The sequence below is a fragment of the Diachasmimorpha longicaudata genome, chromosome 1, assembly GCF_034640455.1.
Source record: "Diachasmimorpha longicaudata isolate KC_UGA_2023 chromosome 1, iyDiaLong2, whole genome shotgun sequence".
Classification (NCBI taxonomy): domain Eukaryota; kingdom Metazoa; phylum Arthropoda; class Insecta; order Hymenoptera; family Braconidae; genus Diachasmimorpha; species Diachasmimorpha longicaudata.
This window is the reverse complement of record NC_087225.1, coordinates 9,377,733-9,404,435: the sequence shown is the minus strand read 5'-3', so window position 1 is coordinate 9,404,435 and position 26,703 is coordinate 9,377,733. Positions and strand designations below refer to the sequence as shown.

General features: G+C 37.4%; 3 protein-coding genes across 4 annotated transcripts in view; 1 reads left to right on the top strand and 2 right to left on the bottom strand.

The window, feature by feature from the left end:
• Positions 1 to 26,703, top strand: part of LOC135164200 (uncharacterized) — a 109,793-nt gene that overhangs the window by 9,969 nt on the left and 73,121 nt on the right. The window contains exon 2 of the mRNA XM_064124376.1: positions 9,515 to 10,313. The gene's annotated coding sequence lies outside the window, so the exon portion shown is untranslated. The remainder of the gene's footprint in view (positions 1 to 9,514; positions 10,314 to 26,703) is intronic.
• Positions 5,724 to 9,516, bottom strand: LOC135160738 (nuclear pore complex protein Nup85). The gene is made up of 4 exons (XM_064117663.1): positions 9,357 to 9,516; positions 9,110 to 9,215; positions 7,127 to 8,708; positions 5,724 to 6,990 (listed from the first exon to the last, which is right to left on the bottom strand). Exons 1-4 carry the CDS (start codon positions 9,384 to 9,386, stop codon positions 6,783 to 6,785), a joined length of 1,926 nt encoding a protein of 641 aa, XP_063973733.1. The 5' UTR covers positions 9,387 to 9,516; the 3' UTR covers positions 5,724 to 6,782.
• Positions 10,965 to 24,851, bottom strand: LOC135163597 (mucin-4-like). Of its 2 annotated transcripts, XM_064123595.1 has the most exons (10): positions 24,544 to 24,851; positions 22,847 to 23,484; positions 22,306 to 22,586; positions 20,114 to 21,832; positions 19,573 to 19,671; positions 18,813 to 18,917; positions 18,235 to 18,379; positions 14,545 to 18,116; positions 14,340 to 14,442; positions 10,965 to 14,160 (listed from the first exon to the last, which is right to left on the bottom strand). In XM_064123595.1, exons 3-10 carry the CDS (start codon positions 22,408 to 22,410, stop codon positions 13,382 to 13,384), a joined length of 6,627 nt encoding a protein of 2,208 aa, XP_063979665.1. In that variant the 5' UTR covers positions 22,411 to 22,586; positions 22,847 to 23,484; positions 24,544 to 24,851; the 3' UTR covers positions 10,965 to 13,381. The 2 variants fall into 2 exon arrangements, with proteins under 2 accessions (XP_063979665.1, XP_063980485.1); XM_064124415.1 differs by lacking the exon at positions 18,813 to 18,917.

Here is a 26,703-nt window from a genome sequence, read left to right as displayed (position 1 = left end):
CGCAGAATAACTGACTCATGAATTAGGAGTAATTCACGGTATTATCCTTCGACTATATAAACGCGAGTGAGACATACAAGTAAGCAACGTTTCATCCTAAGCTGAAATAGGAAATTTCAATCCATTGAGGAAAACACTAATTAAAGAATTTGCAAGTAATGTTTTTTTTTGTTGCTTTTGTACATATGAACGATTTTCCTGGATGAATTCAATTATCATGCATTAAAACGTAATTGGAAGAGGGAAATTATTGAAATATCTGACATTCTTGGCATTAGTCGTTTCTAAAACGGATGAAATTGATTTTTGCTTTTGTGGGGAAATATATATTTTTTGAGGAAATGAAATTTCCTACGGGCAATATTTTATGGCACTGCAAAACATGTAAAGCTTTACTGTGGTAGCAATAAATCTTAACTTCAGTTATTTTATGTCCTCTCCGTGTACAATGGCAGTAATGAAAATTATTTCTTGGATAGATTTTTCTGTTGACCATTCATCGTAATGATAATGGCTCCTAGCATATAGAATCTATTGATAATGAATTAGTATTATGGTTATTAACTTCATAAATCATATGTAATGGATCAGAAATCTCAAATTTCGGTACCATGGCCGGTTCTACCTTGATTTTAATCCTAGTTTTATCAGTCCATAGCCAAATCTCATCATAATAAGAAATTTGAAGATTACAAATACTAGGCAAAAGTATTAATTCAAAAATTGAACCAGAATTAACTTTTCTCTTGGTTTCTTTGAGAATTTGAAGAATTTTTCCTGCACGAATTAAATTACCATACATGAGACAAATGACATAATTGAAATTATTTGAATTCTTGAATACGTAATGTTGTCTAAAAATGAAAATTTCTTAATAATGAAAATTTCCTCTTTGTCTGGATCGAAACCGGTTTATTTTTGCAATTAGCGTCTCTGAAATTACATTCCACTGTGTCATTATTAATGATTTTATACGGGGAAAAGTAGCTAAGGAGGAAGTGATAAAGAAGCGGTTGCATCTGGATACAACACTTGCCTGATTACGGAATTATCTCGATGACGAGTTATTTTGGGTGAAATTATTGGAAGATGTTTTTCCATCGATTATTTCAAGCTTACTGACACTTCTTCGTATTTATTTTCAAGCATTGTCTTTGTTAGGGTGATTGAGTAATTATTGTGAAAGAATTCATGGACAATTGCATATGTCTGAATTGTTTTAGTATGTAATTCTTTAGTTTGTCAAAGTTGTCGTGAGTTTAAAAATAAAACGACATTAGTTTATTAGCCAGGAGAACTGTTTGCATATTCAACTTACGACTGTTTTCATATTTGTTTTATACAAATATATTATTGAATAATATTCAACTTTTTATGGTGATAAAAATTTAGTGAAAATTCAATAGTTTCGTAGAGAATGCATCACTTCGATTCCAATTTCAATTCTCGTTATCACTAGCTCAATCGGTAGGTGAAGAAGTCACTGATAAGAATCATTGATATAATAGAAATTAGGGTCGATAGAGAAATAAAAAATCATGTCGCTCCACATAATTAATAAAATCATGCGAATGCAGCGTGAAATACGTCTTCACTCACGTGTGTGGCTGTTTCGTGACAAAAGCTCGTTATCAGTTTATCCCTATTGTGCATAACAACAAATGCCGTGTTGTTAGTGAACAAGGACGATGAGTCATAATTTTTTTTCTCAATGTATATCGGTACGTGAAAGCAACTAACATGTGAAAAATTGAGGGAGACGAGACATTTTGTATATATCAAACGTTATATAGTATATCTAGGCCTTGGGGAGACTGCTAAGTTTCGCACGATCGTTATTTTCGAGTTGAGGACGGCCGAGGTCTAGTGCAATATCGATCCTTTCGGGAATAACAGCTCAACATTGCTATTGCCATTTGAATGAAATCGAGAAACTGTTGAAATTTTCGGGTCTGGTGAAATTGAAGGGTCTGGTGAAAATTTCATTTGAAACAGGGTCGAGTGAAGGGTCTGGTGAAACATTTTTTCTGGACAATTTTTTCATTTACAAAAAATATCTTATGAAATTTTCTCATAAAATTAATCATTAGCGAGATAATTGTGTATTTATAAGAGACAAATTCATCGAGTTCATTGGAATTATTTCAATGAAAAATCAATGATTGATGAACTAAAGCTGCGTTGAGTCATTTACATCTGTCACTTCACTACCAATTTTTTACCCTCAACAAAATTTCACTCCATGCAAATGCCTCTCGTTACTCTACCATCAAATGACTCAACTCTGAATAAGGGGTGAATAATTATAGGCACGCGACCACGAACAAGATGATTCGTCCATAAACTCATTCCACTTCCCGCTCCGTCCGAAAGTCGAGGGTCAATTTCAATTCCAACAAAAAAATATGATATTTATCTGGCGATCCAACTATTGCAATCACCAAATTTAATTTTTATTAATATTTTCATTCTCTTACTGATGCGACTGAATGGACATAACCGTGAGGGTTTTTTCGACAGCTCCATTATTCGAATTTCATCGTATCTATTTATAGGCACCTTCATTCTATATGTAAAGCTCTCAAAGTATAGGTATTTATATGGGGGGTGGATACCCATAGGTGAGGGAGGTCCTCATATGCGTGTGAAGTGTCTTGCATGCAATCTCATAGTCGGATTCATCACTGATCCGACCCTGAAAATCAATTCTGACCCGACATTGACCCAACATTGGGCCGTCTCGGATGCGCCCTTCACCCAGCCTTCATATCTTAACATGGCATCTACGTTTCTGCCCTCATCTCTCTATTATATTGAGAAATCGAGAAAAAAATTAACGCTTCTGATAATACTAATCTCCACTAAATGATACCAATAATTTTTTTTATTCCAATGAATGAATTGTTGAATTCATGTAATGAAAACATTTTTATTGGTAGTAACAGAGGAATTTATTAATTTACAACAAAAATAGTGCTAATGTCAGTACGATTATTCGAAAATAAAAGTCAAGATTAACACAGAAAAGTATAACCCAGGACATGAGACTCGTTGAGGCAACTTGGAAGAGCTGTCAACTGCGATAAAAAGGACGCAAATTATTTTTGAAGTGAAGGCTAGACCGTGTTGCTTATTTTCCAGTCTTTTGTTCAGTTCTCGTTTGCTCCAGTGAAAATGAATGACACTGAAGCCACCAAGTTTCAGGTGGTACGCTCCCAGGATGTTTTCTGAAGACCCAACGGTATGATTAAAACCGGATGTATTTTTGCGTGAATTCTAAGGATTCTTTTCATATCCTCAACCACTTTTTTGTACTTCAACGAGACAAAAGACAATTTCTTTTTCTCGTGGGAATGAATTGAAACATTAAAGGGATTTTTTTAATGAAGAAGGACATGTCTATCAATTTAATGATTAGTTTGAACAATAGCAATGAATGATTCAAGTGAAAAAGCATTCTAAGTGGGTTGGAATATGATTTCTTTAAAACAATACCATTTTTTAAATATACATATAACGTAGCATTTGTTTTTATAGCGTGATCTGGGTCGCTTAGTATTTTTTATTGCATTTCTTTATCGTTTATCAAAACGTTTATAAAATCATGTTCTGTAGAGCATACAAATTTAATTATCTCACCGGAAAATAGATTAAATAAAATTACCCCTTCATAAGACTGGCCTAAAAATTTCGTGGAGATATGTAAAGAATTCGACAGAAAAATCAAATTCTACTTTTTTTTTATAAAAATTTTCTAGTGCAAATTTGTATAAAAAAAGGAGCAGAATACAGTCACGAGATAAATATCCCCATCTCATTTACAACCAAACGATAAAATATCAATTAGCTCTTGCACAGAAGGTCGTACTAATAATCCACATAATGCCGCGTAATTCTCATTTACCGTAATAAGATTTGAAATCACACGTCGGCAATTTTATCAGTAGGTGACGATTAAAAACACATTGTATAACAGGCCTTAACACAATTCATGGCCTCTTCAAGTAAAGTTCAGGCCACAGATGCTGATAGTAATTGAAGTTAATTTATCAGCTGAGTGAGCAACAACCGGAGATTTATAGGTCTATTGTCAGTTGGTGCGTTTGCAATTTATAAAAATTTTGAGGTTTACGTTGTGGTAATCTCGGAGGAGAGGAATTCAGACCGTGAGACGCCACTGGTGCGTTAAAGGACACATTCATCGGACCCGCCGGCTTTATTATGTATTAGATAATCGATTCGATCGATACGAGGAAGTATTATTCAATATTGAGAGGAGGCACATTATTTCAACTTTTTTTTTCGTGAAAATGTTTGGGAATTTTCATGATTTGTCTCAGTGAAATCCTCACAGTGTTCACATGTTCTCTAAGATTTACATTAAAAAAGTGGAAGCTCCAGTAAGATGTGTCAATCATTGTGAAAATTTTATGAAAATTGAAATTGAATTAGAAATAGAACGATTTCAATCAAATAATCGCCAGATTACTTCGTTACGAAGTAAGGTCAAAGCGGAAGACGATAAGAATGAGAAAACCAGCAAGTGCATATCGATTGACAAAGCAATAAACCTGAGTGGCATATAATTCTTAATCTAGTTTCTAATCCGCGGAGCTCGAAGCATCCAGTGATTCATAATAAATGCTATTTAATTCAATGCAGCATCTCCCATTACCACCGGAAGTACCATTGTGACATATTAACGATTCACAGTTGTATTAATGATCAATGAATCACGGTGGCCTAATTTTCATTCATCGCGTGTTGGAAAATTTTTACAGAAACATCTAGCAAATACGCTGAACAATTCTATCTGATTTCTATGGACTTTTCTATCAGTTTCAACTGAGTTTTTCTGATTGATTAGATTATCTGCCCGAAAATATCAATAGTTCAGTAGAATATTTCATCACACTCCTGACATTTTCGTTTTAGTTCTCTCCTCGAACGTGACGCTTTAGTCTTGATGTAGTAGAATTAGCGATGGTATTGGATTTAAGGATAAAGGGTAATCAGCGGCTTAAGATGTGGGTTCTTGAATGTAATAGTTTGCAGAGCGTGTCCGGTAGCCCGTATCGTGTTGGGTTACTGGGCAATCCTTGATATAGTGTCTCGAATTACGGTTCAAGGAGAACAGATGTATAATAGTTGATTAAATCATTTTGTCTCTAATGGATTTAAATTTATCGTACATGTAGAAAAGGGCTGGACCTGTTAATCCATGTTACATTATCTATCTTAACATCATTTTCTTTTATGGAAAATATTTTATGATTGGAATGTTTGTTTAAGGCCATCGAGAGAGGATAAATTATTTAATAGATGGTCAGAAATAAACAGAATCGACAGGTCTGGAAAGCCCGTCTTTGCCCTCAGGGGACTTGAAGAGGGCTAGGTCTCCCCATCTTCTCCTCAAATATTCTTCATCAATTATTTATCCCCTTTATGATCATTTATCATGAAAAGTTTAATCTTCATGAATTTTCAAAGGGAATGCATGAAAGAAGTATATCAACATTCAAATCAAATTTAAAATATTGAGAATTCAACTGTGTCTTTAACATTTTAGTATTCATCAGCATCATAATTACGTGAAGTCATATGAAATTTGCCAAAAAATCATTTTTATTTCGTAATTTTAAGAGGAGACATTATCAAGATTTACTTAAGACATGAAATGTTTAAATAAGACATTTTTTGAACATTCGATAAAAATTGTCGTACATGCTACGTGTCGTTTTTACTTCCGGCTATTCATGAAATTCATTTTGAAGAGGATACTCAATAATGGATTCATGTCCCGTACAAGGGGGGATGGGATTGATTCACACACCAGGTGTGTGCAGAAAGAAATGCAGGTGTGAGGCGGATGCCCGTCGTTCAATTTACCAATGTACTTGTTCATTCAAGGGAGCAAGAACGACATCGATTACAAATCGGCTTGAGGTCCCTGGGATATTGACCAATTGATACATCGTCTTAACACGACGCAATCGCGTTTACCATCGTTGGATTGATTGCCACCCGCTGGTGCTTTTATTGATAAGTCGTCTGGTGTTTGTTTGAATTATGCGGGGGAGAGATCGGAATTAATATTGATAGCACTCTTGTCGTTGTTTGATAAACAGGAACATCGAATTCCTTGAGGGATTAAGTGATTTGAGGGTATTTTTGGAGGCAATATTACAGAGGTCATGTAGACGATAAGAGAGGGAAAACATTTGGAGAATTCAGGGGGTTTTATTGGTATTATTGGTGAAACCAAATGAATCTAATCCTATTCAGGGTTTTTTGGTGAATATTTTTGGAATACGTTCAAAAGAATCTCTCGGAAATTCATAAAGCTTTCACTAGAAATTCAATAGACTGTTCTATCCCATTATGTCCAACTGTTCTCACAAATTCTTGAAGTAATCATTAATTATCTTCACTCGAAAATTTCTACTTCGTTTCATTATAGAGTTTCAATAGAAATTACAACTGCAACTTTCGCACCACGCACTGTGGAACATCCTGTGACGTCAGTGGTCATTATCCGGAAAACCGACTAGACACATTGGCAATACACTCACGACATCATTTACTTCTCAATGCACGTGCATAAATGTTTCTTCATAGTCATTATTCATTCGGTTCTCCATCTCTTTCCGACACATAGTCATTGATAATTCAGAAAAAATGTGATACTTCTGGATCACATCGACTCATTTATTTGAAAAATTATTTCTAAAAAAATGGGTACACTTTATTTTACAATAACATTGGGTAAAAATTATCATTGATCAATCGATTTGGCAATCCTCAACAATTAGGGCTCGAGATAGGTTCCTTGCCACAGCTAACCTGAATATTTCAAGTTTATCCTGGAATTCAGACGAACCTCCGTGCTCTTCTACACACCTCATTAGTGTAAATGTATCTTCACTAGACAGCATCACGTCCTCAGATTCCAATAGAGGTATAGCATCGGATAGAAGAATCGGCCAGAAGCTGTTTAGAAAAAAACAAAATATTAAAATATTATTTTATAACACATTGGATTGTTTAGGAAAATGTCTAATGAATGATAATTTTGGAATACTCATTTCATATATTAATAACGAATAAGACGCCAAAAAATACTCACTATTTAGGCGTCAAATTGGACACAATCAGTGAAACAAGTAGCCTGGCAGCTTCTTTAAACTCCCCAATTTCGTACATCTGATGAAACTCGCAGTACTTCCCCAAAAACGTCAGTCTATCACTAGTCAGCATATACCTTCCCAAATTCTCCAGCAGATCTCTGCACTCCAGTTCCCCCTTCGCTGTATATTTCTTGAGAAATTGATCAGCAATATACGTAGCAAAGGGCCCATCCTGAGCCTTGAGAGCCCAAACCAAGGCGTTTCCCGGTCTTCCTTGTCTGATTGACTTCATTCCCTGAATCTTCGAGACACTCGCCACGACATTACCCAATCCATTTTCCTGCGCCACATTGATAATTTTCAGGACTTTGGCCTCGTTGGTTAAGGGAATGCTCAGGAGAAGTGTCTCCAGTCTTGCCAATCCCTGGGTGGGACAATGTGCCAAATAACTGGCTCCACACTGCCACAACGATGAATTCTCCATCAATGTACTTCCATAATCCAGTATCAGGGATTCGTGAAGTTTATCGGTAACATTTGACTGATCTTTATCGATGATATTGAGCTTCTCACTGTTGTATAATAGATCAGTCAGATGAGCTGCAAACCATCCGTTATCATTCATGTACTGAATCTGCTTGATCACCTGATGTAGATCACTCTCCATCAGAGCTAAAATAACGTTATCGAGATTTCTCCTTGCATACCATTTCTCGGCAATATTGTTGGCATGTCTTGATAGTTCTGGCTGCTTACAGCAGGGCGAGGAGTAGAATAATTTAGCAGCTAAAAGTTCATACCAGGCGTCCGTATATTTAGTCAACTCCCAGAGAATGTTTTCATCACCAACAACGAGTGTCATTAATTTTTCCAAGTTAGCGTCTACTGAAAATGTCCTACACTCGATGTTGGAGGATAGATCTAGTTGCCAGTACTTCCAGCGCATTGTAAATTCGTTTACAGAGTATCCACCGTAGACGTTGTAGACAGGCATTGTTCGGAGAATGTTTTCGGCTGCTACGAAACCTCGATTGTCGGCAGAACTGTGGTACAGGAGAAGGGCACGCACTATGTCTAATTTCCCATGGAGGGCACAGGCAAATACTGATTCCCAATAGTTTTGGGACTCCAACTCGGCGCCGATTGTCTTTTTAGCGAGAATCTTCGTAGCCGTTAGCTCACGAGAGGGAAAGTGAAAACGCACCCATTCCATCAGTTGAGGGAGAATAACGTCTCCTGGAATTGTATCGATGTATAATATCTCTGTCAGGTGCCACACACACTCGACGTTGTAAAAAATAGTGAGAAAATCTTCCAGAAGGTTTTTCTTGTCTGCCATTGCCTTGGTGGCAGTCTCCTGCAAACTTTCGACACATGCTCGAAGGATCGATCTGTACTGCTTGCTATATTTCACTAATTCGGACCTAGCTTCGTTTGCCTTAGTCTTCTTCAGGTTCCTTATCGAGACGAATACTCCATTACTTTCATTCACTAGCTTTCTGAGTGTGGGGTGAAACAGAATGATTTCTTGGCGGAGAAGGTGGATTCTCGCTTCACACGGGTAGAAATCACTCTTTTTGTCTAAATCACGAAAAACGAGATAATATAAGAACGTTATCCCATGGAATTTCAATTTGAATCATTGCATTAGTTTTTATGAAATACTAAACTTTTAATCATAAGGTACAAAAGAATTGTGGAAAAGAGTTCAACACGAAAGAACAATGAATATTTTGGCACTAGCAAAGTGTCAGTCATCTATTACATACGGCAGAACTTCAATCATCGATGTGATTATTCATAGTTACTGCCCATATAATATCCATTTACCTCAATGAATAAGATAAATACCTGCTTTATAATTTTTTAAACACACTTATGATTAGGAATGCACTTATTCCGAATTATTAAAACGCGAATGCACATTATTAAATTTATCATTCATTTTCAATTCTGTCATGACAATAATTAACAATATTCACCATTGGTATGTGTATTAATTTGTCTATGTGGAAAAACACCCAGTTGATTTCCGGCTCGCCAATTTGCTGCAATGCCTGCTTTGCTACAGAGAGCATCAGGAATTCCCTACATCCGAAATAAAAATAACAATTTTATCAACAATCATAGTGAAAAAATAATTTGAAAGGAATACCGGCAGATTTATAGGTTAGAACAATATCAACAAGCCTTCATTGGTGATTCAAATCAAGCAATTAATGAACTCACGATTATCTGAGCACTATCCTTTTCTCCCATCGTAAGAGAGTTATTTGAAAATTCAATAAAAAGTGAAAATTTATTAACCAGACTATTACATGGAGAAGTTATCGTGTCTATCGTTCTGAAAAACCTTGCGAACTTTAGCGGGATTTCAATCGTTTCAGCGGCTGCGCGGAGGAACTAGTTGAGTTACCGTGTACGCGTGCGCCAACCCGCCGAATCGACTCCATGCTATTACGACGCCAGTGTTTCTCCCTGCGTCTCTCGAGGAAGGTGCCGTCCTGTTGCTTCCATGAAAATGTGTGTTATCGTGCACCCGGTAAACGTGAAGAGTCGGCGGTGAATTCAAACGCCGACAAACAACAACAAAGGGCTAACAAAGCGTCGTGTGGTGATTTCAGTATGTATCAAGTTTTTTTAAACCGAATTTACGTATCATATCGGACGAATTGCTTCGCGTCTTTCATTGTAACAAAGAGCCAAGGGACTCAGTGCACCGGCCGGCAGCCTTCGTATGTTTATAAACCGCTGTTTATTATGGTTTCAAAGACTAGTGATGTGTCGAACGTTGAAATCAATGCAATTTGTGATCCCTCTCAAGTATGAAGAAAATTTTCTTTTATTGTAACAAAGACCCAAAGATTCAACCCACCGGCCGGCAGTCTTTGTTCGGAAATGGCGGTTTGTTGTGGTTTCGAAGACTAATGGTGTAACGGCCGTTTCAATCAGTGCAAGTTGTGATATGTTTCAAGTGTAAAGAAATTAGTTTTTTTCATTTTTATTTAGTGATCATTTCGAGTCATGGTGCCGTGGTGTTTTGTTTGTTTGCATGTGCTTTAGTGGAAGTGAAGTTAATTGTTTGTTGTGAGTGATTCTGCATATGGAGGATTACAACGCAAGGCTTGCGATGGCGATAGCTGGTTGCAGAGGTGAAAACGAAGCTGTTGTTTTCATCCAACGCCGGTGAGTCAGTCGACTTTTCTATTTACTTATTTCTGCTTTACGTTTTCTCGGGGGATTTGCTGCGGTAGGCAAAACATACCCCCGATTTTTGGCTCTAATGGGCATGAAATTACGGTAAATAATATCGTATGAAAATTTCTACTCATCCAGTTGTTGAAATAATAAAAGAAAACTCTTCCTCGATTTTTCTTTTCGAAGGTCATGGATTCGCGTATGAGAAATTCGTGTAGGGTTTCAAAAAAATATTTTAACTATGATTTATTCAAAAGAATGCCATTTCGAAAATCGCATTCATCGATCGTTTTATAATTTTTTTTTGGAAAAGTTGATTTTCCAATTTCATTCTACTTGAAAAAAAATATTTCTAATAATTTAAACCAGCGAATTAAGTTTAGACGCTCAAAATGTGAAAAATGAAAATCGATAAAAGGATTACAAGAAAAAAAAATTGAATAGTTTAGTTTGAGGAATAAAAGAGAATATTCTACACTGGCAAAATGTCGGCAATTTATTAGGAACGACAGAACTTCAATCATATATATATATTTTTTAATATCTCTCAAAAGTCTCTAAGAGCATTGTTAGAGTTAAGTCACGTTTGCCATCTCTTCCATTCGGGTGTGCAATTAAATAGTATTTACAAATCATCAATTACTTGCTTTCCTTTTAATCATATTACAATGTAATTAATAGTTCTGCACGTTTTATTTTTTTTGTCTGTATAATTGTCAGTCTTCAATTTGTTTTTGTTTTTTTAGTTTGCCAAGAAAAAAAGAAAAAAAAATACATCATCTGTTTTACCTACATTCTCTGTTATTTTTAATTGTACTGTATTGTACAGAGCGAACGATATAAAGGGGTTTTTTGTTAAAATTTTTGAGAGATGGGCACGGGGAAAGGATTTTTCATCGCAATACTTGAACTCGAATTTCTCTAATGCGAACAATTGATATGATTGTTGCTATTAAAAATGACCAACTTCAGTTTGGTTCGCACAATATACAGTTTCATTAGTATATGTGAAAAATTTCAAATTCCCCGTTTTTAAAAATTAAAATTTCACTGTTTTTAATCGCTCATTCAGTGATTTAACATTATTTGCAAATGTGATGTTTCAGTTATCGTCATTAAACACGCAAATTTCTGCAGTTTAATATTTTGAATAAATAATTTTTTTGGTAATAAGTCATTCAAGTATTATGCACAATCCTCCCTCCGTAAACTACCTCTATGCGTCGAAAAAAACTATCTAAATACACCTATTGTCGTCTAAAATTTATGCCCAAAAACATGTAGATTTTTGTGATTCCTTCGGTTTTTCCTTTGTTTAAAATCTAGATAAAAAAATTGTTGCTTTTCCTTCTTTGATTATCAGTTTAAAATTCAGACTGTGTCTTCATCACTGATTAAAGAAATAACATATGTCGTTATTGTTAGTAAGTAATGGATATAAAATTAAACTGTGGCTTTTCCTTCAAACTTTCTTCTTTAGCTTCTTTGCATTCTAATGAACGTCGCAGTTACCAATCAGGGGTCCCCTTTGTTTCGTTTTTTTTGTCGCGTTTTTTTCTCACTCATGATTAATTGAATAACTTTCGTTCTTAATTCTTTTGGGAATTCAGTCGCAAAGTGGTAGCGTAACTTGGAATTTTGGGCGTCTCTTAGCAGTTAGGTTTGGGACATGGTTTTAAATAGTTTAAATTTTTGACATTCTCCTTGAAATGAATAACGACTGAAATAATTTCATTATTAAATAGAAAAATAACATTTTTGAATATTTTATCTACTCTTTCTAATTAACAGAATTATCGCGAGAACGAATGATTCTAGAACCAAATGCAATGAAACATTTCTTGTGAAAGAAAAAACATCAACAATGAATGGGCAACATTTGTCTCTACAATCAGTAGTTATCAACGCAGTTGGTTGAATAACCCTTAACATAAAAATTGAATTTATTTACAATTTAAGCCTTGAATCGGGCTGTTAGGTCAGGCCATAATTACCCGAGATGAAAATCTCGTGATAATTTTTTGTTTTTTCAACTAAATAGTTCGATAAAAAACTATGAAACGAAATCTTAAGAGACCGAAAAATACCTACATACATAATCCAGTGTCCCCATTTGATATCCGAATTTCCCAAAAGTATCAAGTTAGCCGCAGATACGATGCATTTCCCTGTCAATTCAATAATTCTATTGTTTTTCATCATTTCCGTGTCAATAATAAATCCAAAGAAATATTATTTCAGTTATATGTCCGTAATAATTAAAATATAATGATATAATATTAATATAATTATAATAATTGTAATAATTAATAATACACCTTAAAGTAATATTTACAGTTGATTCACTTAATTGTTGGAGTACCACCCGTAAAATTCTCTGATTGGAATTACAGCCAAACGGGAAATAAATCATTCAGTATTTCATCATTATTACGAGTCAGTGTCTTTTTTTTTCGTCGTTTTCTTTTAAATAATTTCCTTTTTACAAAATTACATTACAAACTTGCAGATTACAACATCTGGCCGTATCAATTCATCTACCAACCACATGTACATCGTTTTTATTTAAAATCATAAAATTACACGATGGCTTAATCATCATAATCATCCCCTTCGGTCTCTTATGATCTCTTTATCATATCAATTTGTCATTTACCACTGAAAATGAGTTGTTGAATCTATACAAATACCGTTATTATTCTCATCACTCATAAAATGATAAGATGCTGCTCAATTATTTCGAGAAATAAAACGTACAAAGTCAATTACGTGATCAGACAGTAAAATTAAATTTCTACTCCTACTTCATCAATTTTCTCTATAAATTACTTAAACTTAAAAATTGTCTCGTTACGTTTTACTTCTCATTTGTTTAAAGACATTAACGAAAAGAAAAAATAATAATGAAAACGACAAATTTCAATGGAAAAGAGATATAAAAGAACAAAAGAGACTTGGACTGAAATAAATTCAGATTTAAAAAATTGATTTACACAGCATTATTTTATAATTTTTGTATAGTTATCAATGTTTTAAAATACTTTATTAGATGAGGGTCACGAGCCCAGTATACTTCTAACAGCCTGATCAAGCACAGAGTCTTTAGAGTCACTACTATTACCCGATGTTTGTGTTGTACCTGCACTAGTACTACTTACTTGTGTACTAGCAGCACTGGCATTTGATGGCCTTTTTTTCAAATTGAGAATACTATCGATAGCTGATTGGACCTGTGCTGTTATATCATCATGATCATTAATGATACCCTGTCCCGATTCATTATCCTGTATTGATGTACCTGGCAATTGTGATTGCAATGCCAAATCATCAAGACTATCAGTATCCTCAATTAAATCTCTCTCGAGATCGTCTCTCAATGCAGCACTGCACCAACGCTTATCCAATTCCATAGGTCCAGAATCACTAGTATCATATAGATTTTTTATTGTACTTTGATTGACACTTGCACTTAAACGACAATCACCATTGGCTCGCGTTCTTTCACATTTTGTCAATGATTTTGTTGACAAACAAGCACCGTTAGCACTACTACCACTTGCTCCACTGCATACTTGATGTTTGCATTTGCCAGTGTCACCTGGATATACACCAAGTTCCTTCTGAATTTCTAGCCACTCGTCATAATCACCACTGGTGCAACTCGATGGTTTTAATCTTCCTTGGGGATCCGTTGATTGTGAATCCATACCACAAAAATCATCATCGAGCTCTTGTTTCACGAGAACGTTGGCTAGGCTTGTCGAGGTTTTCTCCTCATCCGTCAGGTCTGCCTCCACTTTTGGGACTACGGGTTTCTCTTCTTTCTTCAATTCTTCTGAAATTTTTAATATTTTTCTCTTCAAACTTCCATCTGATTTACGGATTTTTTATTACTTTTAGTTGTTGATGGAAAAGGAAAATTGCAACACTTTTTAATTTTTTTCAAATAATATCTACAAAATACTGTTCTGAAAGATTGATTAAGAGATATTTTAAAGAAGAAAGGCATCTTACCAGTAGCTTTAGCTTCTTGCTCTCTCAACCTATCCAACATGCCCTGCTCCTCAGCGACAAAAGCCCTGTCGATCATCATGAGCTCAGATGTCCTTACTTCTCTCTACAAAACGTAATAATTCATGAGCTCATCAATTCCAGACGTCCAAAACCATATCAACAACGTTAAAACAATATACAAATAAAACATTAAATAACTACTCACCATACTCTCCATCAGCAGCAGATACGTGTACTTATTCATCATAGAATTAAATTTACTCAGCAGATGTTTAGCTGTCTCCTCAAATATTTCATCAGCCTTTGCTAGATCTTTTGCACTGAGCACTTGTTCATTGAAGCAATGATATCTGACAAGTCTCTTGCAAGCATCCCGCTTTCCCCCAAACGGTGTATTAACATCTGGATTAACTGCCCCATTCTGATCGATCTTCAGTTGTTGCTCCATGAGATCTCCCCGATTAATTTGCTTTGAAATAGGACTAGTTGCTGGCCTTTTGGTTCCTTGTCTAGGGCTCTGAGCACCCGGTACAGAGCTAGTACTGGGACTGGCTAAAGCCGGTTTAATTCCCACATTAACTGGGCTCTGAATCCTGGAACCTTTACCACAAATTCTTGGTGATAATGATATCGCCTGACCAGCAGGTGATGCCGATTGAATCTGCGTAACAGGTGATGGCAATTCCTGCTTGATAGGACTGATCATTCCTTGAATAATAGGTTTAATATCTGGTGGATCTGTCTGACACTGAGTCGACTGTTGCAGCTGATTGTGCTGGGGTGAATGAAATTTCGGTAGCTCCATCTGCTTATTTTGACTAGCCTGACATGTGTGAATAGCCGACATACTTGGATCCATCCCTCCCTTAATTCCCTCTATCTTGTTGACACTTGGCTCGGATACACTAGGCATACTTGCATTCGTAGAGATGGTAGATGTGACTACTGAACACGAGGTCGTGACTATAGCTGGTGTCATTGTCTGGGTTTGAGCTGTTGATGTTTGATTTTTAAGCAATGATGAGGAATTCAGAGGATGAGAGGCTGTGTATACTGTTGGTGATGAAATACCTGCGCTGGTGGTGGTTTCTGATGCTGTTGGAATTGTCAGAGATGGAGCTGATACTACTTTGCCACTGGCTACTATTTTATTATGCTCCTGGTATAGCTTGGCGAGGAGAGCCTGATCAGCTGGACTGTTTGTTTTTCTACTTGAAATACTCTGGATCTGGGCTTGAATGCTCTTCAGCATCTGTTGTTTTTGCACTGGCAGCTGAATATATCGTGGTGTTCTCTGGACCATCTGACCATTTGAGGGCACTTGAGTCGATTGATTCCCTTGGGTCTGAATGCCAACTGTTTGAATATTTGATGTCGTCACTCTTCCTGTGATTCCCAATTGTCCAGGCTCGGTTTTGGGAATTGTGGGAGGATTTTGGGGTTCTTTGACCACTGATGATAGTGATGGAGTACTCGTAGAGACAGACGTTCGTGCTGTTTTTATACACTGAGAATAGCCAGTCTGAGGTAGTGATACCGTCACTTTAGTTCGTTTTACAACTTTAGATTTTTTAGATGTTGGCGTTGTTGGCATTGTTGTTATGGATGTGGTTATAGGATTTACATTCGACTGGTTCGATTGATTAATCTGATTGCATTGGGACAAGTGCATTACAGGAGCATTAGCGGTATTAGAGACAGTTGTTTTATTACCACTCGATAAATTCCTGATCTGCTGTTGATTCAAATTATCAATAAATTGACTTGGGAAAGCTTGATTCCCAATTTGTATTTGATGAGGCATCTGATTGGGCGCCGCCTGAACAACAATATTCTGAATATTATTTTGTATAGTTGGGGCACCACCTGAACTATTCACGATTATCTGACTCGTGGGGGTGTTTATCTGGACTCCTGGGAGATTTTGAGGTGTCGAACCATCGGTCTCACCAATTACAATTTTCTGAGTCTGATTCTGATTCTGATTTTGATTGAGGGGACGTTGGGCATTCAGCTGCCCTGTCAATAGTTGTTGAAGTAATTGTTGGCTTATCACCTGCATTTGTCCATTAGCATTGGCTATCAACAGTTGATCATTTGGATTGAGATTGCTTAAAGCATTCAGGATCTCAGGCGTTATTTTCGGTGCATTATTCAGAATATTCGTTGCTGCTGAATTGAGCAATTCCGGATTTTGAACTTGTTGCTTCGTTGTTTGACCTGCACTCGTGTTTATTACAGTGTTGTTGATGGGTGTGGGATAGTCACTCGAGAATATCACATTTTGTTGCTTATTCTGGGGTATTTTTTGGTGATGAAGATTAAGGTTTGAGGACTGCGTGTCATCTTGATGATGATTTATTGGACTGGGAGTGTCCACAAATCCTTGAACCATGTTTTGATCAAGATTGTGAGTTAGAGAGTCGGTATTAGCACCCAAAATGTTCATAGAGTTCTGCTGAAGACCTGAAACCGCTATCTTGTGGACATTTTGCTCAAGACAACGGTGAACATTCAATGACTGGACTGTTTGAGTTGATATTTGGTGGATATGTTGTTGATTAATTTGCTCATTATGTTGATCCAACTGATGAGGTCGAGATTGTGGAAGTGTCGGACTCTTTGTAATCTGCTGTTGGACGGCTCTATTATTTCTTACGCTACCAGTCTGTTTAACATTTGATGATTGATTTGATGATTTTTGTGACTGTCGTTGAACAGTCTGATTCTGCATGAAGACCTTTTTACACGTATGGGACTTTATCTTGTGATCATTCTTCGATTTATCTGTTCCTATTGATATTTGAATACCAGGCTGAGGTTGTTGGAGGTTCTTCTGGGGGATATTTGTGGGTAGCCCAGGGCTTGACCCAATAGTTCTTTGTCCAGGAATGTTTAAATTGTTCTGCTGCTGCGGCTGATGCTGTTGTGGCTGATGCTGTTGTGGCTGTTGCTGCTGCGGCTGTTGTTGCTGGAACGTTTGTTTCGGACAAACCTGCATGCCAGGGGTATGAATTCCCGGTGGTGATACGCTCAGTTGATTCGAGGGCTGATTTCCTGATAAATGCTGTTGCTGTTTCAATCCAGGCTTACCACGTTGATTCTGCTGATTTTGTTGGAGATTCTGGGCATGGCCCAGGAGTTGAGAGATTATCTGAGAGTTTTGACCACCTCCCTGGGTCAGGGATCTTATTAAGGCTTGAGCTGTTGCCTGATCTATCTCAGGCTGATTGGGCTCTGGTGTGTGATGTAGAATAACTCGACCATCTTCACCCACAGCTAGCCGTAAATGTCCAGATATGGTACTGTGAACTGGCATTTGCAGGTGAGCAACTGGCTGATTGTTGTGGTCTTGATTGGGACATGTTATGGGGAGATTCTGAGGTTGGGGCTGGTTTTGAGGGGGTGGATTATGGTCCAAATGTTGAACCGTCATTGGGGGAAGCTGAGGCGGTTCCATGTGTTGGAGGGGCGGAGGGTGGGGCTCAGGTTCGGTCATGACATCGGTGTCGAACATATCGTCCTCATCTCCTATTCCAGATATCTTCATTATGCTTGCTAGATCCAGTTTTGGGGGTTCCTCGTCCCTTTTCTTAGCTTTTGGTTTTTTCTTCGCCTTTTTCTTAGGTGGTGGCAGAAGATTTTGATCGATAACTGGTGGCTGGGGAGGATTCAGATGGTTGGGAGAGACTGTGGGGGGCTGAGTGTTCAGATGAGGTTGGGAGGACTGGACCATTGCGTTTTGAATTACTATTTGGTTGTTGTTTGCTGGATTACCTGGGGAAAACAGAATAGAAGGTAAAATTGATGTTTTTTCGATTTCTATGCAGAAGAAATATTTAAAATGTAAGTAATGGAGAGTTGTGAATTGGGGATTGTGCAAGCTCCGACTTACCAGGTGCTGGACTCGATGGAGTATGCCTCATAACAGGTGGAGCTGGTGGTGGAAAACCATTTGGCACAGCGAAAAATGTTGGGGTAATACCCTGCAACTGCATACCCTGGGCTGTTACCACCCTGACGAGTTGCTGCTGCGTCAGCTATAAATGATTAAAACCCATGAATATATTTTGCAATAGGGTAATCTATAACCATAATTAATATTATACATTGGTGCGCGAGATTAATCGTTTGAAGAAAAAAAATTTAATTTTCTGTGGGCCCTAGGGGAAATGTTAGTTTTGATAAAAAATAATAATTTCCTAATGATCTCACTGACTTTTGCAATTAATAGAACATCCATGAAAGTGCGATTATTGTGGGTATAATAATCATCGCGAATGCTAAACATTTCTGATGGATATGTGCATGTGATGATAGATTGAAAATAGAATTTTCATCCTATAGTTCTTTCTGATTTGCAAATGGTCAATTAATTGGTGAATTCAGACGATAGTGATTATAAACATAACAAATAATGGTGCACTACGAAATGAATGAATGAATGAATGAATGAATGAGTGAAACCATCACCTGTGCGGTATGCGTTTGTTGTTGGGCATTTGTTGGCGTCCTGAGTATTAGTTGAACGCCGCCGGGCTGTTGTTGAACAATCACAGGACCCGTTGACGGTAGTACCTATGTATGCAGCAAACCCAATGAGATACCGTTATAACAGACAATCCCACGAAAATTCCGTATTGAGGTTATTTAGAAAATTTTAACGATTCGAAATGTTAAACGGTATTAATGGACCTTCGCTATTAAATCAGCATTTTTGACCAACTCAACATATTCCGGCAAAAAGTAGAGCATTTCTTTTGCTATGAAAATAATTCGTGTATAAGATCAACATGAGGAAAGCGTAGCAGAAAACTTTTTTCACAGTTTGGGAAATTTATTGCAAAAATACCCTTAGACCTTTTGTAGAAGTCTTTGAAACGAAGTAAACATATTCTATTTTTGAAATATCATTGGAAGTCTCAATTTTAGGAGGAAATCTCCGAGGATGCATTTGTAGCTTATAGTATTTCCTAAGAAAAATCCTTTGCGCATAAGACGATCCATATTCACAGGAATAGAAACAGGATTGAACAAACTTTTTAATGTAAACTATTCAACCACTTCACAATTGGATTAAACATTCAACAAATAATCCCAAAAGAATTTAAGCTTGTGTTAGTAGAGGGGGTGGCATATATTAAGCGATACGATGCAATTTCGTGAGAGATGATACAGACAAATTTCATTGGAAGAATGATAATCAATTATTGTAGAATTCATGGAAAATCACCTGGTTTAGTAGTAATCCTTGAGCTGTTGGTATCATTGTTGCCGTCTGGTTCTGGTGGTGGCCAGCTAGCACCAATTGTGGTTGTGCTTGTTGTGTCACCTAAACATCATCGTAAAAATCATTTGACGAAAATTCACGTAAAGTAGGAGTGAAGTTTTAAGTGTCTCGTGAGAAATAATCACCGGATTTAATTCACTTAAAAATTTGATAAGAAGGTACTAAAGAATTGTCCGGGTGGTTTCGATCCAATAAGTGATAAATAATTCAATATTTTTGAGTAGAAAATACTTCAATGGGACAATAGATCTTGAAGTCAATATTCATCTTGCATTATACAATTAGGTCTGTACATGCCCCTATGGTGGAGTTAAAATTGTATCAAGGCATTCTGACATCACAGAATTGATGACACCCAAAACAACATTTTTTACGTCATCGTTAAAATGACAAATATCTTCAGTACGAAAAAAAAAGGTCCAGAAAAATCTCAATCTGCTCTCTCGGCCATAGGTAGTGTTCGTCTCCAATAATTTCCACCCACCTGATTAGTAATACTCGTGGCAACCCTTTGTTTCGGTGGTGTCGCCACTCCCTGACTATTAGGTGGTTTCGGCAGAATTTGTGGTGGTTGTTTAGCAGCTTTTGTCTGAGCAATCTGTATCTGCTGATTACCAAACAGTGCAGCTCTCGTTACCAGCTGCGATGAGGCCTGTTGATACTGAGGAGTACCAATAATTTGAAGAACTTGCATTCCCTGTTGAAGAATTGGTGTATTCGGCCTGACTGGACTGGGACCAGGACTGCCACCAGGTGCTGGACTTCGATTATTTAAATTCCCAGTCATTCCCCCTGTCATTTGTCCCCCAACGCCCTGAAGATGTGGGCTTTTAGCTGGTGGATAGGGACTTGGCGCTGGACTCTGAATTGGGCCAACACTCATGGGACTCTGCATTGGACTCTGAAGTTGAACAGTGAAATTCTGCTGGACGGTTGTTGGTGTACCAGTTCCACTGGTCGATGTATTCGCCATTGAAACAGGACTTGGACTATTTCTATTCGATTGCATTGAATTTGATGCTGGACTTCGCAGCAATATTCTGTTGGGACTTGGACTTGGTGTTGGTGGTGCTATATTTGAAGCTGGACTCTTCATAGGAATTGAGAAAGGACTCCCTGGTGAATTGACATTCTGAATGCACTTGACGACAGTATTGCCCTGTGGTGTTGAATTTTGAAGATGTCTCGAGAGTGTCTGACTGTGTCCATAGCCAGCCGATGTGTTTACTGGGCTTATTGAGTCTGTTTGAATCGATGGTATCGATACAACAGCTGGTGATGTTGATAAATTGCACTGGGACATTGTTCCTGAGAAGCTTAGGCTCTGGGTTGTGCTGGCGGTCGAGTGGTTGATCTGAGAGGGATTCGTCATCTGGGATGTTGAGAGAATTGGGGTAGGATTGTTCTGGGAGATGCTTGTATTGACAATGTGGGGGGCTATACTTTGGATACTCTGAATAGTTTGAAAGGGAAAGCCTGTGCTACAATTGAGAGTCGTAGGAATTCCAGTGGCCAAGACGTTCAAGGAGGTTCGGTTGAAGGCCTGATTAACACTTGTCGTTATCCCATGGCTCTGGGGCGTTAGATTAGATGCTGTCTGGTTGTTTAAATTTGTCAGGCTTGTCAGATTCGAGATGTTGGAGATATTGTCGCTCGTTGAAATTGTCGAGAATTGAGACTGCGTCAGGCTGTTGTTTATTGTCGACTGGTTCAAACGATTCAGGGCTGTATTCATATCTTGACCGATTCCAGTCAAACCATTTGTTGTAATACTGTTCGAGGAGAGGTTCGAGTTGAGCGCATTCAGGGTATTCAGAGTGTTTAGTGTTGTTGGATTAACTGTTGTCAGAGCTGAATTCAAACTGGGAATGCCAAGGTTGAGCAGTGGATTGGAGGTAGTTATGACATTTGAGGTGAGTGATGTGAGGCTGGTGTTCAGTAAGGAGAGTGGCAGTCCCATGTTGAGGCCCACCCCGAATGTCGGGGCGGCCGGGGGCAGGCCCATACCAGTCCCGGTGGGGGTTATTGTACTCTGATTCAATTGGCTCAGCTGATTCAGGTATACGATGTGATTATTTCCAATTCCAGTTGTTGATCCAACTGGTGTTTGATCCTGACCATTGTTGGAGGGGGATTGTTGCAGTGCAAATGTTAGGGGCTGGCCTGATGGCGACTGGGCTTGAAGTTGCTGGAGCTGTTGGAGCTTGAGAAATTCAATTCACTTTCAGATATTTGTTGTCTATTCAGAGTTCACTCATTATTTCGCACTCATTTTCGGTTGATGAAATTGTGAAAAAGCAATTGTTTTACATATTTGGTAATTTTAATTTTTTCTTATTGCGATAAAATTTCGGGATGACGAAAAAATACCATTGACAATTTCCCGCGAAAATCTTCAAGGATTTTTTAAATCAAAGGCTAGTAAAATGCGCTGTGAAATCTTCTTGAAATCCTCTATGAAATGATTTTTTATGGCTAACGAGTATTCTCAAACTTTCATTTGCTATTTATATATGTATCCCCTACATAGAAAATCTCCAAGACATGATTTTGAAATTTCAATTCTCAATATTCTGACATTTTACCAAGAGGAGCTTTCTGGGAACTTTTGATATTCTCTAGATCGAAAATCTCCTCAACACACAAATACTTTAAATTCAAGGAAACGTGAATTACCTGCTGATGAGTTAACACAGCAACGGGGTTGTTACGTCTTGCAGTCGGGGAAGTTGTGGAGGATACAGAGTCCCCGAGGAGAGGGCGTGTCTGAGGCTGCTGCATGCCCACGCAGCACCTCGTAATCCTAGGTAGCCACCTTTTCAGCCACCTTAGCAATTTTTTACGCTTTACTATTTATTATCAGCTTCTTCACTTTGTTCACTTCTTCGTTATAACTCGATTATTACATTCGTCTTTCAATGTTTCACCACTCTATTTCCGTATATGACACAGTATATCTGCAAAATAAAATTAAAATTTACAAACAATTGCCTAAACATAGCTTAAAAATAGTAGAGTAGAAGTGTTCATTTTTAATCTTCAATATTTTAACATTGGCTGCTAACAATTTATTAATTTTGTTTTCATTTTGAAGAGTTTAGCATAATCTTGAACCTGAAAGATCACTCATTAAAAGTGCATCATTTGTTCAACTGGTCTTGAAGATTGAGAATGAATCTTTCTGTATTATCTACAATTTATTCATTGCAATAACTACCTTAAAAATCGGGCGTAACAGGAGATTATTATTCGACACAATCTGATATTTGCGTTACGGCGCCACTCAACGCATCTGCGACCCACGTCGCCTGTTCCTGACATTCATGTAATTTACCTTTTTACCCCACAACTTAATTCAAAAACCATTTTACAGTTCTCCAGTGATTGTTTGCAATACTGGAACAATAATTTTGATGATTGTGTCATAAACTTGTCAGTGATGAACATCTCTTTTTCCACGTGTTGCATCAATCGTTCACCCATCGAGAACAATATTGCCACCAATGAATCATTAGAATATGATTGTAGTTGTAATCATTGGGTTCTTTGATTGTTTCTTCCTTTTTACATAGTTTCTCCTGTTACTTCAAGATTATTATGCTTGTGGTTCATGAGATTTACGATTTAATACGATGGCTCCAAGCCTATCCTAAGTCTAAAACTGAAAAATAATTTGCTGACATTGTTCGATCCTTTAGATGTCGATCACAACTCCTTGCATCTTATTTATTCCTTATTATGCAGATTTATTTGATTTTTTTTCGATTTTCGGGTGGATTTATTCAACTCCTTGGCTCAATTCCAGTGATCTCTATATCTGGGAGACATAATCTTCGCCATAAAATTAGTCAAAATCTGGAACAAAATGATTTAATCAATTCAAGATACATCTTTTGCCGAATTCATTGAAAATATTTGCAGTGATTTTTTATTCATATTTGTAGTGCATTCTAACAGTAGGAAGGTTCAATTATAATTTTCCTAATTTCCATTGAGTATGGAGACGTTGAATTTATTTTTAAGGGAATTTCGTCGAAGTTAGTTTTGAGGAATATTTAAAGTCTGAAATTAGACCTGAGAATTTATGTGGAGGCCGTTTTGAAAGGAATCTCAAGAACTACAAAAATTGCTTTAGCATAGGTCAGGATATCGCCTGTAAATTCAATAAAATATCCTCAAAAAATCAACGAAAAATTGAAATTACTCAAAAATTCACTTGTCGCGTACTTCATGAGCATTAAACAACTCCAAATATACATTCTCACATCCCCAAAATTTTGGACCTCATCTTCTTTCTCATTATTCCTTTTGAAAAACCATGATTGCATCACCATAAAATGTAATAATTTTCTCAAAAATCTTTACTATCCCTTCTCTAATCATTAATCAGTCAATTCCACCGGTGAAAAACATTCTAATAATCTTGATAACAAGTGAAGTTCAAAAATTTAAGGTTATAAAAAAAAAAGTCTAAGGAAATCAAGGATAGTGACCTACGTGGTAGTGTCTCAGACATATTGCACGAGCCCGAAAAAAAAATCCCCCACCAAAAGTGTCCCCTTCTCCCCTAGTTTAACCCCCCCAAAAAAAACCCCTGAATAATTGATTTAACTCGTTGCTGAATAAATGAAAAATTATCCAGGAATAAACAATAATCTGTAATCTCCTGGTTATGTCCTGAATGCATCGCGCGCTGTGAGATGTACCCCGCGCTGTACACAACAAAAGCGCCAGTGACAAGGCGTAAACAAAAGGTAAATGTTCCTTCTGAGGGGTTAAAACCCCCCCCCCCGCCCCCAAGACATCCCCTATAAAACCACCCCCTTATCAATCCCCTCCACAATTGAATAAACACAATAAACAATGGAGATAACAATTGACACCGACAAATAACAAGTAATATCACATCAATACCATCAGCTAAACGCGCGTTTCAGCCAGCCGTGTGTTGTTGCCCCAAGTTGGTGCCTTTTTTTTCCCCCTTTTTCCATTCAACTCCTCAACACTTCACCAATACACACGGTTAAATCATCATCACCATTATATTATATACAATAAAACAATATATCACTTTTCACTGTTACAATTTGTTGAAGTATTAACAGTAAAATATATGAAAATGAGGGGGGATTTTTTTTTATTGTAACACACCACGGGTTCCGTATACGCGTTTCTTCACTTCTACAGTGGCAACGGCCATCATCTCAGCCATCATGTATTTTAACAATTCTACCAATGGATTCAATTTATATATTACTAGGGGACTATTCGGCTACTATTTTTCCCCCAAATAATGGGGGAATTGTGTACCCTCTGGTGGATATCTGCGTCATTATTTTTTTTTTCTTTGTTGGAATGCCATTGCTTTCATGGGCTCTTTACTTGAGCTATCCCCCCTCACTCCTCTTATCCCTAAATCGTTAATTCATTGTTTATTTATTGATATTTCTTATGTAAACATCTACTATTCGGTCAGTCGATGTTGCCGGTTTGTTTGTGCCTGGAGTGAAATGACCACTTTCTCCTTTCTTCACCTCTCCTCTTGTCAGTTAAAATCACCGGAATTAGTGCGCCTCTGTTATTGAATTAATTAACTATTATGTATCTATCAAAAATCAATTTTCTGGTGTGGAAGTGTCGGCTCTAGCCGTTTAGGAGAGGAGTGGGGGTTAAAGGGCAAGCAATCCTCCCCTCCTTGCTCCTTCAAGACGAGCTCCGCCAATCAGAAGTCGTACATTCCAGCCTCCCAGCTAACACTGCAATTTCTCCAATTTTCTCTCAATTAATTATTTAATTTTACGCCTATCGTTTATATTCATTGGGTAATAATCACTCGAGGGTGAAATTTCAGTTTATTTCATTGTTGGAGCCGTGGAGTGGGGGGGAGGGGGGCTGCACCTTCTGTGTTGCCAGTTAAAATAACACTAATTGCCTTTGGTCTGTCATTGAATTGAATAATTGTTATTGAAGAATAATGAAAGTATTAACGAATAATTATCTATTATTTGAGAATCCGCGGATGTTTAGCAGGGATTTAAGGGGAATTGGTCACCTCTCCCCTCCATCAACATCCACTCCGCCAATCACAATCCTGCAAATTGCAGTTTCACAGCTAAAACAGAAATTGTCTCCTTTTTTCACTATCTCATTAATCAATGATTTATTTATTATCGATTATACTTTATTTTGAATGAATAATTGTTTTCAACTGCATTTATTTAGTTTGAAGTTTCGGGGTGGGGTTGACTACTTTTCCTCTCTCTGTTATCAATGAAAGCCTTTCTCATTCACTCCCTGATAGTATTCAATTATTTAGTTATTATGCAGCTATCAAGAATCAGTTTGCGGTATTGAAGGGGAAGCGGTATCAGCTTTTTAGTGGGGGTTGAGGGGAAAAGCTATTGGTCTTAACACCCCTCCCCCTCCAAATACTCGTTCACCAATCAGAAATTCACATGAAACAAAATTGACACAATTTTTCAATTTCCAATTTTTATGAATAAATCATTCATATCTATAATTAGACTGGCAAACTTGAATGCCCAAATTTTTTCATCCCTTCCGATTCTTTTTTCGAGCGTCAAGATAGAAGTTCATTTATAAAAAAATAGCATTGCGTCTTAGTCAAGAGATATTGGCGCTAGGAGATGGTTTTATCAAAATCCATTGTTCCAGGTGTCCATTATTGCTGTACCGTTCGGAATCTCAAGATGTCAAAGTCCCTATGAAAATCAGCTGCGCGAAGGGGCCGGGGGGGGGAGGTTTCTTCGTCCGTCCATACTAGTCCCTTCTCTCAGTTTACTAGATTTTTTGGGGGTGCTGTTTGTCGTTGCACGGATAATCGAGAGGATCAGGCGGATTGTGGGGATGAGAATTATTGACATTTTTAAAGGGAGGGGATGTGGGTGGGGATGACGTGAGGTCACGGATGAGATTCGTCGAGAGGTTAGACGGTATGAGATGTTATGGGATTTAGGGAAGCAAGGGGAGGTAGATAGGGGTCAAGAAACTGTTTTATTTCGTATTATCTGCTCCAGATGAGCATTTTAGAAAAAACGTCTGAGGACTTTTTTC